Source organism: Chiloscyllium punctatum, chromosome 38 (genome assembly GCF_047496795.1).
Source record: "Chiloscyllium punctatum isolate Juve2018m chromosome 38, sChiPun1.3, whole genome shotgun sequence".
Lineage (NCBI taxonomy): Eukaryota > Metazoa > Chordata > Chondrichthyes > Orectolobiformes > Hemiscylliidae > Chiloscyllium > Chiloscyllium punctatum.
In genome coordinates, this window is record NC_092776.1 from 38,913,812 (window position 1) to 38,929,912 (window position 16,101).

The 16,101-nt window shown below is 39.7% G+C and overlaps 1 protein-coding gene across 4 annotated transcripts in view; it reads right to left on the reverse strand.

Moving 5' to 3' along the window:
- The window catches only part of LOC140463540 (serine/threonine-protein kinase 32C), a 348,144-nt gene that overhangs the window by 14,030 nt on the left and 318,013 nt on the right, over positions 1 to 16,101 (reverse strand). For 3 of the 4 annotated variants that reach the window (XM_072557665.1, XM_072557664.1, XM_072557666.1), the window contains exons 9-11: positions 3,555 to 3,680; positions 3,217 to 3,348; positions 84 to 151 (exon numbers count right to left, since the gene is read on the reverse strand). In XM_072557665.1, coding sequence (XP_072413766.1) covers positions 84 to 151; positions 3,217 to 3,348; positions 3,555 to 3,680 — 326 coding nt within the window. Of the gene's footprint in view, positions 1 to 74; positions 152 to 3,216; positions 3,349 to 3,554; positions 3,681 to 16,101 lie in introns of all 4 variants that reach the window. The other variant, XM_072557667.1, reaches the window with a different exon arrangement.

Genomic DNA, 16,101 nt, shown 5'->3' on the forward strand with positions numbered 1-16,101 from the left:
CAGAGAATTGTCTTTTCCTGCACATCAGCTGCATTTGCTCTGTGGCTTTAAGGTTAACGATAAAATGCTCTTACCATACTTACTTTTCTCTGTTGAAGACCATAAACTCTTGTCTCACTACTTCTAAACACTCCTGGAGATACTCATTATCCTTTCAGAGAAATAAAAAGAACAATTACCAGAATTTTTGAATTCCAAAATTCTAAATGATCCTACTTGAACATATGTAGTGGTTGTGCCACAGATACATTGTTAAATTCTGAATTTTTTACACACTTTCTTCAATCTCAAATATGTGTCTACATGTAATAGCAACTGGCCTTTGAGGGCAGAGGGCCATAGTTAAAGTATTCAACTGCAGCAGTCACTATGGTGAGTAAGAATGTGCTTTCTCTTCCACATTTTGTGAAGGTAAGGCTGTTAGGATTAGAGACCAATAGATGAATCAAGATATTGAGGTTCTAGTCAAGAAAAAAAAGGAATCATCTATTAGATATAGACAACTGAGTTCAAATGAAACTCCAGAACAGTATAAAGAATGTAGGGGCATTCTTAAGAGGGAGTTCAGGAAGGTAAAGTGGATATGAGATAGCCTTGGTAAATAATGTTAAGGATAATCCAAAGAGATTCTACAAGTACATTAACAGCAAGAAAGCAACCAGAGAGAAAGTAGGGCCACTTAAAGATCAAAGAGGTTGTCTTTGTGTTGAACCTCAGGAGATGGGAAAGATACTAAATGAATATTTTGTGTCAGTTTTTACTGTGGAGAAGGAATGGAGGCTGGAGAACTCATGGAAATAAATACTGAAGTTTTGAAAACAGTTTACATTACAGAAGTGGAAGTGCTGGAGGTCTTAGAAAATATGAAGGTAGATAAATCTCCAAGACCTGATCTAGTGTATCCTTGGTCTTTGTGGGAAGTTAGGGAGGAAATGGAGGGACCCCTTGCAGAAATATTTCTACCATCTATGACTACGGGTGGGGTGCCAAATGACTGGAGTGTGGCTAATGTTGTGCCTTTGTTTAAGAAGGTATGTAAGGAGATGCCTGGGAACTATAGATTTGTAAGTCTGACTTCAGTGGTGAGTAAGTTGTTGAGAGTGATTCTGCAAAATAGGACTTACGTGCAGTTGGATAGGCAAAGAATGCTTAGGGATAGTCAGCATGGTTTAGTGCAAGGGAATTGCGTATCATAAACTCGATTGAGGTTTATGAGGAAGTAACCAAGAAGATTGATGAGGGCAGGGCGGTTGACGTTGTTTACATAGACTTCAGTACAGCCTTTGACAAGGTTTCGCTGGTAGACTAATTAGCAATGTTAGATCAAATGGGATTCAGGGTGAGCTTGCCAACTCGATATAAAATTGGTTTAACAGCAGGAATCAAAGTGATGTGGGAGGGTTGTTTTTTGTACTGGAGTCCTGTGACCAATGGTGTTCCACAGGCATCAGTGCTGCATCCACTTTTGTTTGTCATTTACATAATTGATTTCGATGGAAATATAGAAGGCATGGTTAGTAAGTTTGCAGATGACACCAAGATTGGTGGTTTTAGTGGGCAGTGAAGAAAGTTATCTAAGATTACAAAGAGATCTTAATTAGTTGGGTCAATGGGCAGACGAGTGGCAAATGGAGTTTAATTACGTAAATGCAAGGTCTTGCATTTTAGTAAATCAAACAAGGGCAAGACTTATACAATTAAAAGTAATGCCTTGGTTAGTATTGTATGCCTAGGGGTTCAGGTTCATAATTCTTTGAAGTTTGCATCACATTTAGATAGGTAGGTAAGAAGGCATTAGCACGCTTGCTTCATCGCTCAGACCTTAGAGTGTCAGAGTTGGGACATTATGTTGAGGTTGTATTGGGTTTTGGTAAAGCCTCTTCTGGTGTTCTGTGTCCAGTTCTGGTTGCCCTGTTAAAGGAAGGATATTAAAAGCTGGAGAGGGTTCATAAGTGATTTACCAAGATGTTGCTGGGAATGGAGGATTTGAGTTATATGGGGAGGCTGGATAGGCTGGAACCTTTTTCACCCAAGGGGTATAGTAAGGTGAATGGCTGGTCTTTTCCCTCAGTTGGGGTATTTCAAAACTGGGGACATATTTTAAGGTGTGAGGAAAAAGATTTAAAAATGATTTGAGGGGCAATTTGTTTTACACAGAGAGTGGTTCATGGATGTGAATTGAATTTCAGAGGAAGTGACAGATGTGGGTACAATGTTCCAAAAACATCTGGGTAAGTACATGAATAAGAAATGTTTGGAGGGATATGGGATAAGCACAGGCTGGTGAGATTAGTTTAGTTTAGGATTATGGTCAGCATGGACTGGTCAGACTGTTTCCGTGCTTAGGGATAGCCTGTGCTGTATGACTCAATGAATGAAAGTAAACAGCATAGAACTGTAAAAAAATCCTCTCAGAGTCACATTCTATTATACAGAATGTGTTTTCTTGGGCTAACTACCATACTTCAGGTAACAGATGCAGATGCCCATACTTCTTCGTTTGAGTTAGTTTGTATTATATAGTGAACACAGCATTGATGGACTATTAAAGCACATTACTATAGTTTTGGGTTTAAAATTCAAGACAGACGATTAAGGGGTAACCATTAAGAGTTAATTAGATGTGACACTGAGTAATTAAAGTTAAGTGAAAAAGTGCAAGAAAAACAGGCCCAATGCAAAAATAGCCTGTTTTGACTGTGAGGAAACTGCCTGACTTTGAGGGTTGGTGGGAGCCACTGGCTTGAGCTGTGTACGTGGACTTGTTTTCCACTTAACTTTCAGGGCTGGAGAAGTACTATCGTTAATATGAAATGGGGATTCAGCATGTAACCCTGGATTCAGAACATTAGGGACTTTGCCTCACTCATTGAACTTTTCACCATCAGGCTGGGGTTCATGTGACCAGTGTCATGGAACCTGAGATAGAGCTCTGAGTGCCACAGACACCAAGGTCCCCAGTGAATAGAAAGATAAAGTGAGACTCATTTGTTTATCTCTGTTATTTAACCTAATTACATAACTTTATAATATATCTATCAGTAGAATAGACAAACAATTATTAATTAATATATGTATTAAGTATTTTAACCCAATAAATTAGCTATATATTGAAGCGCACATTCTTCCTGTAATTATTTTGAACAGACCTTATAGAACCTGTTATGCACTTTCAGCTTAACAATACAATGACCCACTAAATGAACGAAGACTTACTGACTGGGAGCTATCCTTGCTGTTGTCCCTGGATTTGTTCTTTGCCAGTCTTTTCTTCTTTTTATGCAGTGGCCTTGACTCTAGAATCATTTCTTCTAGTTCAAATGTGGGGTCACAGTGCAGCCGACCTTTCTGTTTAAATAATTGATAGTTACTGCTTGAAACTGTCATTTCCAAAGCTAATTGAGGGAATGCAGACTTTTTATTTGTCTTCAAAATACTTAAACAGTAATCTCTCATGTGAGTGGATGGACAGGTTACAGAATGTATTTCAACTATTTGATTTTATCCACATTTACGATGTGCTTGCACTGAGGTAGGTGTTTTTCTTTGCTTACATTTGGAACAAAACCAGGTTCCATCTTCTTCTCATAGACAGCATCCCAACTGACGTCAGATAAGTAAGAGCAGCTTTGAATATCTGAAAGTCTGGACAGCCGGTGTTCAGGTTTGACGGTAAGTAACTGAAAACAAAAACAGTGCTGTTCACTTATAATTTTAGTTTTAAATGTGCAGCTTTATTTGCCAATTGCATATTTTCATCCTACATTCATCTCTTAGACAGTATATTCCTGATCCTGGTTAGTCATTACATACTTATCTTTCTTCATATTGTCTATTTTTCTGATAAACATCAGTTCTGAGGAAGGGTCACTTGACCCAAAACGTAACTCTGACTTCTCTCTACAGATGCTGCTAGACCTGCTGAGCTTTTCCAGTAATTTCTGTTTTTGTTTCTGATTTACAGCATCCACCATTCTTTCAGTTTTTAAAACACCAGATCACTGATAATGAATCCCTCTGCTAATACGAACAATTTCTCTGTCCAAACCCTCTTGATTTTGGACACCTTGATCAAATCTCCTCTCAATCCTATTTTATCCAAAAAAAACCCACACTCAATTTTCCAATCAATCCAGAGAACTAAACTCTTTCATCTCTGGATTGTGTTTGCATGTCTGTTTGTTTGTGTTTCTGTATATATGTGTCTGCGTATGTATGTCCATCTCTGTGAGTGTGTGTCTCCATGTACTTGTCTCTGGATGAGCATGTCTGTGTCTCTGTGTGCATGCATGTCTGTGTGTGTCTGCATGTGATCTTAGTGTGAGTCTCTGTGTGCATGTCTCTGTATAATGTGTGTGTGCATGTCCAAGTGTGCACGTACCTCGGTGTGTGTGTTTGCATCTGTGTGTGTGCATGTCTCTCTGTGCGTGTATCTGTCTGTATGTGTCTGTGTGTCTGTCTGTTTATGTGTGTATCTGTCTATATGTGTGTGTGTCTGTGTGTATGTTGTTAGCAGATTCTACTACAGGGGGTTAAGTGGATGGATATTGCTTAGCAACCATAACAAGATGTTTTATTTTTAAAATCCCCAGCAACCCCGTCTCTGAATTCAGTCTGATTGGCCCAATAAAATCCTAGTCAATGCTCTGCAAAGAGATTCTCACCAACAAGTTTAAATTGATTGGCATGTAGCTGCTGGGTCTATCATTACATCCTTTTTTTTGAATAAGGATGTAACACTTACAATTCTCCAGCACTCTGGCATTTGCCCATATCCAAGGAGTAATGGAACAATGTGGCCAGTTCCTCCCAAATTCCACATCCACTTCCTTTAGTATCTTCAGATGCAGTGGTGAAGTGATAGTGTCCCTACTTCTGAGCCAGGAGGCCTGGGTTCAAGGTCAAGCTGATCCAGGGGTGTGTAACAACATCCCTGAACAAGTTGATTCATAAAATTGCTGCTTCCCTCTACATTGACATTCTTGCAAATTGTTCTGATAAATAACTTTGGCAAACTGTGTCTTTTATCAGAGACACTTTATGGTGTGTAGGAATCCTTAAATATTAATCAAATTAACATTTTTGAATTTGTGGACTCCAGTGACTGAAATATCTGAAATTTGCATGTGTCTCTGAGTGACAGTATATGCTTTTCTTAAATTTGATCATTTTAATAGAAAAATATAAAATGTAATGATTTTTCGTGTGAAAATTTTGAAAATAAAATCAAATTACATTCCACAGGCATCGAAGAGAATTTGAATTGAGAATTTGATGCAATGTCTATATTATTGGTTAATTTTTCACACATTTTTAACAATTATTTTGAGATAATTTTAGCTCCCTGCACCAATACTTCAAATTCATAGAGGTTGTGAATGAATTAGTTCCAAAAATAGCATTGGAAAAATTCAACTGGATGTCCAATCTGTGTAAGTGGACTGTATGAAGAATGGCTCCTCCATTCAGAGATCTTGTCTCTCCCATTCTCCCTGCTCCAGATCTCACTACAGCCTCTTTCCTCATCTTGCTGCTCCACCAGAGACAGAATCTATGATTGGAAGTGCAACAAGGGCAGGAGACAGGGATACTGTGATTTCACAGCTGAATGATTTATTTGGACCTGTACCCCCACACCATACAGTAGAGTTACAGGAGGACAGGGCAGTGGTTATTCAGTGAACTGAGCCCACCCATCCAGGCCTTAGTGTTGGCAGCAGCTGTAGTTAGGGCAAAGGGAGTCAGACCCAAGTGTGGGGTGGATAGTAGGGCACTGAGTTTCAGAGGCTGGGAGTAGAGGGACTGATTCCAATGTGAGTATAATCGTATTTTGAAAACAGTATGTGAAATTTACTTAACATCAATTAACAAAAACATCTTACTGATGGATTCAAAATTGGAAGAATTAATATTATTTGTGTTACTCTCTCTGTCTAAAAAAGATAATCATAAACAAAATCAACACAAATGCAGAAGTTAATGTTACCGCATGACTGAATCATCAAGAATGTCTCACAAAAGCCCTCTGGAACATTATTCTGACCCTCTTCTCTCCATGTTACATGCATATCATATTGTCGCATCCCAAGATGGGGATTGAAATTTAAAATAAGGTGTGAGCAATGACCCCACTAAATTATGTAGCCACACAGCACCCTGGAAGGTTTCTGAAGGCACGGTGACATGATATGTACTACACTTACATGGTGATAGAATAAGATCTAAAGGGACCAAGCAATGAGAAAAATTGGCCCTGTACAATAACTAACTTTTACAGGGAAAACCAGGCACAAGTACAACCCCAAGACATTCATATGTGTATGTGCATGTGCAACTCTATAAAGGTCAAACATTTTTTTTAAAATGTAGCAAATTCAGTCACAGTGGATCCACTGTTCACTCTAAATAAGTCAATACTTTGTTTAAATTACTAACTCTGTGAACCATTGAGTCAGTGGTGATTATCAAATAAATATTAAGACTGCAAACACCAGACCAAACACTACCAGTGGGCGGCACGGTGGCACAGTGGTTAGCACTGCTGCATCACAGCGCCAGAGAACCGGGTTCAATTCCCGCCTCAGGCGACTGACTGTGTGGAGTTTGCACATTCTCCCCGTGTCTGCGTGGGTTTCCTCCCACAGTGCAAAGATGTGCAGGTCAGGTGAATTGGCCATCCTAAATTGCCCGTAGTGTAGGTTAGGGGTATGGATGGGTTGTGCTTCGGCGGGGCAGTGTGGACTTGTTGGGCCGAAGGGCCTGTTTCCACACTGTAAGTAATCTAAAAAAAACCAAGACTGTGATCATTAATTTAAGTTCCCAATTCATCATATCAGATACCAAATGCTGCAGAGTACCAGCTAATGAAAGGTAAATATGAATGCATTTTCGCTAAGTAATAAGCATATTGAGTTTAGTTGCAGATTTATTACCTCACTATAGGAAAGTTCTCACAAAGATATGATCCACAGTTGCACACAGCAGTGTTACAAACAAATAATTCTCATTAAGCAAACTTTAAGACACTTCTGCAATTACAGATGAAGTGTCAGCAACTGAAGATGATTCAGAGAATATAACACTTTCAGTGAACAAGTGTATTGCTTGGCTTTATTAATTTGTAAATAAATTGCATAATAAAAGAACTAAAGTTGATACATGGCATCTTCAGTTCTGTGTAGGTGAATTTTTACCAATAACTAATTAGAGGGCATTGATAAAGCCACCACTATTAAACAGGAAAAGTAAATTCCTGCAGTACTGGATAGTTCAAGTAAAACAGAAAATGCTAGAGGCACTTGGTTGTCTTTATAACTTTTGTTGTTCAACTTTCTGTGCTTTCTCGCTTCGTAAAATCTGACAGATCATCCTTTTTTGCTTCTTGGTATTTTTAATTCCCATCCCCTTGTTCTTTTCTTAATTACTGTTTAATTTGTAACATTTTCTGGTTCTGTCAAAGCTGAAATTGCTATTTGGTTGCTTGCTCAATACACAGTAATTGAAGTTTCCATGCCTATTCTTGTTTTACATGCTGTAGAAGAGATCAATTTTTCACAATATCATGGCTAAAGGTTAACTTTCCAATTCAGCTATGAAAAGTTTCAATATATTTTAGTAAAGGTTCACATAGGCAGTGGCCCACATCAATGAAGTTTTACTTGATTGAACTATTTGTGACAAATGGTGTTACACTAGATGAAAAACAAGAAATGAAGTAGAGTTAGAAGGCAAATAACAGAGCCAGAGATTCCAACAGGCCCTTTGACCCAAACTGGTCCATGACGACCAAACTGTCCACCTACGCGAACACCATTTCCCTGCACTTTGCCCATATCCTTCTAATCCGTTCCTATCCCTGTGTTTGTCCAAATGCCTTGGTGAGCTTTCTTTTATTGGTCAGAGTATTGAGTACAGGAGTTGGGAGGTCATGTTGCGGCTGTACAGGACATTGGTTAGGCCACTGTTGGAATATTGCATGCAATTCTGGTCTCCTTCCTATCGGAAAGATGTTGTTAAATTTGAAAGGGTTCAGAAAAGATTTACAAGGATGTTGCCAGGGTCAGAGGATTTGAGCTATAGGGAGAGGCTGAACAGGCTGGGGCTGTTTTCCCTGGAGCGTCGGAGGCTGAGGGGTGACCTTATAGAGGTTTACAAAATTATGAGGGGCATGGATAGGGTAAATAAGCAACATCTTTTCCCTGAGGTGGGGGGAGTCCAGAACAGAGGGCATAGGTTTAGGGTGAGAGGGGAAAGATATAAAAGAGACCTAAGGGGCAACTTTTTCACACAGAGGGTGGAACAGGTATGGAATGAGCTGCCAGAGGAAGTGGTGGATGCTGTTATAATTGCAACAGTTAAGAGGCATTTGGATGGGTATATGAATAGGGAGGGATATGGGCCAGGAGCTGGCAGGTGGAACTAGATTGGGTTGGGATATCTGGTCAGCATAGATGGTTGGACCGAAGGGTCTGTTTCCATGCTCTATGACTCTATGACTCTAAATGTTAATAATGTACCCACCTGAACCACTTCCGCAGGCAGCACATTCCATATGCATTCCACCCTCTGCGCAAAAGAGTTGCCCCTCAGGTTCCCTTTTATTCTTTCCCCTTTAACCTTAAACTGATGCCCTCTAGTCTGCGATTTCCCAACCCTAGGAAAAAGACTGAGTGCATTCACCCTATCCATGCCTCATGATCTTATACACTTCAATAATATCCCCTCTCAGTCTCCTGTCCTCTGAAGAAAAATGTCCCAGCGTGTCCAAACTCTCCCTATAACTCAAGACTGTTGAGTCCTGGCAACATCCTTGTATATTTCTTTTGTACTCTATCCAGATTATTAACACCCTTCCTATAACAACATGACCAAAAATGAATACAACACTCCAAGTGCGGCCTCACCAATGTCCCATATAACTGCAACATACCTTCTCAACGTCTATATTCAAAGCCTTGACTGATGAAGACCAAAGGCCTTATTCACTGCCCTGTCTACCTTTGACTCCATTTTCAGAGAACTGTGCACCTGAACTCCAAGGTCCCTCTGTTCCACTACACTCCTTAAGGCCCTACCATTCAACGATAAACTCCTACCTTGATTGATTTTTTCAAAATACAAGACCTCACACTTATCTATATTAAACTCCATTTGCCATTTCTCAGCCTGCTTCCCTAGCTGATCAAGATTCTGCTGACATTTCTGATAACCTTCCTCACTATTCATGATACCACCTATTTTGGTGTCATCTGTAAACTTACTAATCATGCCTTGTACATTCTCATCCAAATCATTGATATAGATAGCAAACAGCAATGGGCCCAGCAATGACCTCTAAGTCAGTCCACTAGTCACAGGCCTCTATTCCGACAAGTATCCTTCCACTATTACTCTCTGCTAATAATTAGACTAAGAGTTAAAGTAGGTTATAAAAGAGCTTAGACAACCACTAGAAGATAAAAGAGGGCAGATAGGGGAGGTAGCAATGCATTACGGATTGAGGGAAAGGATAGAGAGTGATTAGAAGTTTGTAGAGAAAAGAAGAAATGTTTATGACATGAGATGGCAATCCAAGTCTAATAATACTTGAGCTTGCTCCATGTTAAAAGTGTTCAGGTGTTGGTCCACTTGCAGGTCCTTGCTCCATTCATTCCAGAGGCGTGACCTGTGGCAAATTCATATGGGAAGCAGCTTACTGACAGGGCCATACTCACCAACCAAAAGCAGATGGCAAGAGTCAGATAGGGAAGATCAATCGCAGGAGCCCCCAAAGGAGCCCCTAAGAAAGGTGTGCACTGCTCAGAAAGAAGGAGAGGGAGAGGCTACAACAAGATGGAGGTGTTCATTAAATGGTCCAATGACTTGTAAACACCAAAGGCTAGAATTGTCAGGGAGCACAAATAATTGATGATCTGTCAGTCGATGTGCTATGTTCAACCTTTCTGCATTTCTTCCATCAGTTTGATGAATGATTGGAACTTTGACTTCCCGATGTGAACAGCCTCTGGTGCATTGTTATGGGCTCCTGATAGTGCGGACCCATGCATCTTCAGTAAAATGTCATTGTTGTACATGAGTAAGAGCTACAATTCCAATTGCCTTGCTGTATAATTGCTTCCCGAAATCCACATTTTCTGCTAATTCCCCTCATCCTACTAATTTTCATCTCTTCCATTCTTCCTTCTCTGTGTTTGTCCTCCCTCTGAGCTCCATGTGTCCTCTTGGACCCATTTCTTCTCGCTAACATCAACCTGTTAGCTCATTTTCCCACAGAAAATGACTCCACATACTTAATGCCTTCTGTACCCCAACAAACTTTACTACAATCTTCGTCTACATAAGATCAATCTCTGAATGAATAACTCTTGACCATCATGCAGCTTAATACACCACTCCTGTGGATCCCATACCATGCTTGAGGCCTCAAACCTCTCGTTATCTACCTTCCTCTCAATCTGCTACAATCTAATTTCCACCATTTGCTGACACTTCCAGCCCCTGTTGCTTCTTTTCATCCCCGCTCCCTAATATTTTCTGGCCCCTGATTTTTTTTCTAAATTTGTCAAACCTCCCTCTAGTCTGCTTGCCTCTTTCACCTGATATTCATCCCTAGGTCTGGATGCAGACAGTATCTAAGCATTGTTGCAGGAAATAACAGCAGCTCTCCAAAACAATTAAATGACCAGAGGCAATCAGCAATGGTTGCATCCTCATTGAAAGTCGAACCAGGCTTGCAGGTTGAATTGTGAATTGCTCGGAGTGTGGGGCTGACAAATGATGCATGAATGCCTTGATTAATAAGCAGGAGGTTCAAGTGAGACCAAAATTGAGGGGAAAAATGGGATTGAATTTCTTCACTGCAGATTTTTTATAGTTGCTGTGCAAGAGCTGTCACAACAGAAAAAAAAAATCGTCACCTTCCATTTCCTACGGCTACAATAAGCTTCTGCCAAATGTTCTGGATTTAGTTCGGGAGACAATATTATTTTGGATTGAGAAAATATCACCTAATTCTGACAGATCTGCATTTAGTTTTGCAGATTACATTCAATTCCAAAGGTATCCAATTCAGGTCACATAAGTGGAGTTAAAATACTACCTGTTCAGTTTGCTGGCCACAGTTGGGATACTTTTGTTAGGAAGGGTGGATAAGGGTATAGGTTGGGGCTGCCACATAATGTTAAGTGATGACCCACTGTATGCAATTTCATTCAAACCTTTCATTGCCTTATTTTAAATTGAAGTTATAGCTATAGGGCAAAGTCAGATAGAAAGAACTTCAATTATCAACTGGATAGCAAATAATTTAGTGGACATCCATGGCTCAATTTCTGTTTTCTGTGCACAATCAAAACAACCCCAATGAGTTATCTTCCACCCTTTCTAATGGACTGCAAATCAGGGAAGCGTAGCATATTTATGACTTCCACAGTAGGATCATTACTTTGGAAAACAGTAATCTTTGTCAAAGATTAATGTCAATTTCATGTCGATTAGCATGCTTAAAAGGGAACTGTGCAAATATGGAAGAAACTGAGAGCTGCTGTGGTAAACAGAGACATGAATGAACAAACAGCCTTTGGCAGGTTGGCTGCACTGCTCCTTCTGCTTGTGGTTATTTCACTTCCTCACCAGTCTGCCTTAATGAGGCCGTAATCCCTGGAAGTACAAATACATCCAGTACACAATGCATCAGGGCCATTAACCTAGAGGTTCTGCTGTCTTACATCAGACTCTGTGGCTTTAATTAGACTGGGAAAGCAGGAAATGGAGCAGAGCTTGTTCGTACTGGATCTTCACCAAAGACTGAGTCTGCCGTTTTTATGCTATCATTTCCACTGGGAGATGCCACTCTCGATTACATAAGAACAGAAACATACACAACATATACAAAATATGAACCTTTGACACTGGTGCAAGTTTCATTTAACCACCAATCATTAGAACTCTCATGACCGAAAGCATTGCTTCAGAAGTTCAAGGGAACTTTGCCAACAGTGCTTTAGCAGTATGCAACACCAATGGGTTAAATTTGTGAGGCTTTGCACATGCGAATAGCTCAAGTGCTAGAATCATGTAGCACAAAAGGTCATTGCATAACACATTGTGTCTTTGAAAGAACTATTGGATTCATTCCACTCTCCTGCACTTTCCCTAAAGCTCTGCAAATTTCACCTTTTCTCCCCCATTGTAAAATTAACAGTGAATTTCAGTACGTGTTTTTTTTTCTTTTAGTGCTTTGAGCTCTGACCAAATCTCCACAGGACTTTTCACCAGCAACCTCGAGTGATCCTGTTGAATAAAAGAGTTATAGAAAAAAAAGCACGACTGCTGAATAAAAAATATAACAGGCGATAAAATAAAGAGAAAGTATAAGAGTTATAGAAATTCCTTCTGTGTTCATTTTCAGCTTGTAGCTATTGTTTGCTTCTCAATGTAAAAAATGCACATTGTTACCTTCTTTCACATTGAATTGAATTGAATTGAATTAATTGTAGATACCTTTGTTCAATGGTTAAGACTGCTTTGAGCACTCATACATCAAAACTGTTTACACTCTAAGCATTGGCACTCCAGCACTGTTCCCCAAAATAATGACCAGAACACCCTGTCTATAATTGTTTTAATCACTGATTGATAACTTGCTCTCATAGGAAACACTTTTTTCTTTGACAAATGCAAGAATGGTACTGTTCAACCTTGTATCATGCTATTAACTGTCAACCACACTTATTTAAAAATAAATTTATAATCTAATGAGTAACAGAAAATTAACATACTCTTACTGTAGTTACTGTAGTAAGAAACATGAATAATTCATAACTCTATGCCAAAGTAATTATAATATATCATCAAACAATGATTTTTAGACCTAATTCTCAATAGTTTTGGAGTTTACAAAATCGTTATTTCATAGGACAGAATTTGAGATCTGGTGAAAAAAAAAGGCATATTTTCTCAGTGCTTTTCATCTTGCACTCATCAGGAAAATTTGCAAGGTAACAACTTAAAAGGAAAATATATAGAGACAAAAATAGAAATTTCTGGAAAAACTCAGCAGGTCTGGAAGCATCTAGGGTAAAAAAAATCAGAGCTAACATTTTGGGTCGAGTGGCCCTTCGTCATTTTGTGTCTTGTATGAAGGAATAGTGATAACTGGTTAACAAGTGAATTCTGATTGGTAGATGTGCTGCCATGGAGAATGTATTAGGTTAATGAAGACGGACAGTTGATTGTCAAGCTAGGTTTAAATTTTAAACCAGTCAGGTTGACTCTGATTGGTGCAGGCATTGCCCTGAGAAATGGTTGAGAGAATGGCTTCACTTATTCTGTTGAGATGAAATGGGCACAGAACAGGGCTCTATGTGTTAATATAAGCAATTTTCAGTGCACACAAATGCAGCATACTGTGAGCCAGAGTGATCATTTTAAATTGATTGTTAGCATTAATCTTCACAGACTCCAATTATATAGCAAATATTGCCTAATTGTGAAATAACATCTGATGTTGGACACTATGTTGTGAGTTTGTCAAACATGGGCTGGTTGGGAACGGTCATAGAGTCATAGAGATGTACAGCATGGAAACAAGACCCTTCGGTCCAACCTGTCCACGCCGACCAGATATCCTAACCCAATCTAATCCCACCTGCCAGCACCCGGCCCATATTCCTCCAAACCCTTCCTATTCATATACCCATTCAAATGCCTCTTAAATGTTGCAATTGTACCAGCCTCCACCACATCCTCTGGCAGCTCATTCCATACATGTACCACCCTCTGCATAAAAGAGTTGCCCTTAGGTCTCTTTTATATCTTTCCCCTCTCACCCTAAACCTATGCCCTCTAGTTCTGGACTCCCCGACCCAGGGAAAAGACTTTGCCTATTTATCCTATCCATGCCCCTCATAATTTCGTAAACCTCTATAAGGTCACCCCTCAGCCTCCGCGCTCCAGGGAAAATAGCCCAGCCTGTTCAGCCTCTCCCTATAGCTCAAATCCTCCAACCCTGGCAACATCCTTGTGAATCTTTTCTGAACCCTTTCAAGTTTCACAACATCTTTCCGATAGGAAGGAGGTCAATGTACGACCATAAGGAATAGGAACAAGAGTAGGCATTCGGCTCTTCGAGCCAGCTCTGCCATTCAATAGGATCATGGCTGATCTGGCGTTCCTCACATCCACATTCCTTTGTTTTCAATGAAACTCTCGATTCCCCTACTGATCAAGAATCTATCCATTTCAGCCTTAAATATACACAAGGAGTCTGTCTCCATAGCTCTCTGTGGCAAGGAGTTCTAAAGACATCCCTCTGAGGGAAGAAATGCCTTCTCACCGCCGCCTTAAATTGGTGCCGCTTTATTCTGAGACAATGCCCTCTCATCTTGACTCACCATCAGTAGAAACATCCTCTTTGCATTTGCCCAGTCAAGATCCTTGCTCAGTATCTTGCATGTTTTGAAAAGCCAAAAGGATAGGCTGTTTAATACAATCTGAAGTTTGTATACCACATTGCTCATTTCTGAAAGTTACAACTACCTTTAGCCACAGCCCTGGCACAAACAGTTCCCCTAATTACTCACTCACATCCAACTGTTCTCTTGACGCAACTTGAACCATTCAACTCCTTTCTGATCCATCTCGAGTGACCTCTGACTAAAGCCTATACCAACCCACTGCCTGACTAGCCCCTGACCTGAGCAACTCTCCCAATCTGAGCAGACAACTCTTGACCAGACCAATCACCACCCAAATACTCCTTTGACTCAGTAGAGCAGCCACAAGCTGACCAGCCTCTAGCCCACCTCAACCTGCTTCACCCATCTATCACCCAACACATCTGCCAAATCAACTATTAAGTTAACCAGCTTATGCACTTACTTTTCCTGTTTATGTACTCCTACTCATCTATTCACAAATACACTAACATTGACACTGGACAGCTAGTGCCATATGAAGGGGCACGCCTTCAGTGAAGATCCTTTTCACAGGTCTCTGCACTGCAGGATTTCTGAGTTGAGGGAGATTTTTCAGGAAGTTGCGTGGATGGGTTGATTTGAAATGTAAACACATCGGTGCAGGGTTTTCAGATTGTTCAGCATAGAATACAGTAATATGATATTCACTGAGAGTATTGTACAATTATTTCTGTGAAACTTTTACATTTTTATGAAAATTAAAGGAACCAGTACCTAAATAAAACCGAGACCCCTTATTCTCTACAGAAAATATTTTTGACTTTAAAACACGCAAGATAATTCAGAGCCAAGTGCTATATTCACAACAAATGTAACTGGAGTATATTTATAAACATATTTTAAGGTTCATGAATATCAATAGTAACAATGGATATATTCATCTAGAATCTCAGATTGGTAAAAAGCAATTTATCAGCATAAAATGTGCATTGTGCTTCATGTCTGTCTTTGCCCATTTTATATAGGACATTTATTGGGTGGGAGACTTGAAGATTAGATGATACAGGGACCACCAGCTGTAATAGCAACAGTTTATATAAAGCTCCAATATATGAAGCTCCAAGACTGTTTTTGCAACACTATGCATGTTTAATGCTGAGTCATCTACCAAGTAAATAACATGGATACCTACTATTTTTGTTAATTGTGATGAAGGCATGTATTTGTTTCACCAATGAAATTCATTAAAGCAATTTTTCAAACTTTCTGGTCACTATCTAACTAGTTTTATTGTAAGTTGTGTTACTGTTCAGAAGTATTTTAAGGTGTTGTGTTACTGTTCAGAAGTATTTTAAGGTGAGCTGTGGGGTGGGGCACAGCTCATCAATAGGATAAACAACACACTGAGGAATCTACAAAAAAACGGACAGATAACCAGGTCTGACCCACAAAGAATGAAACCCAGATTCTATGGACTACCCAAAGTGCACAAACCAGACATCCCACTCAGACCCATAGTATCACTACCAGGGACACCATCACACAAGCTGGCCAAAGAACTACAGCAGAAACTGAAACACCTAATCAGCGGATCCAGACAATCTATACAATCGACACAGGAATTCTTGGACATCATCAGAAATATACACATAGACAAGGAAGAAACTATAGTCTCATTCGATGT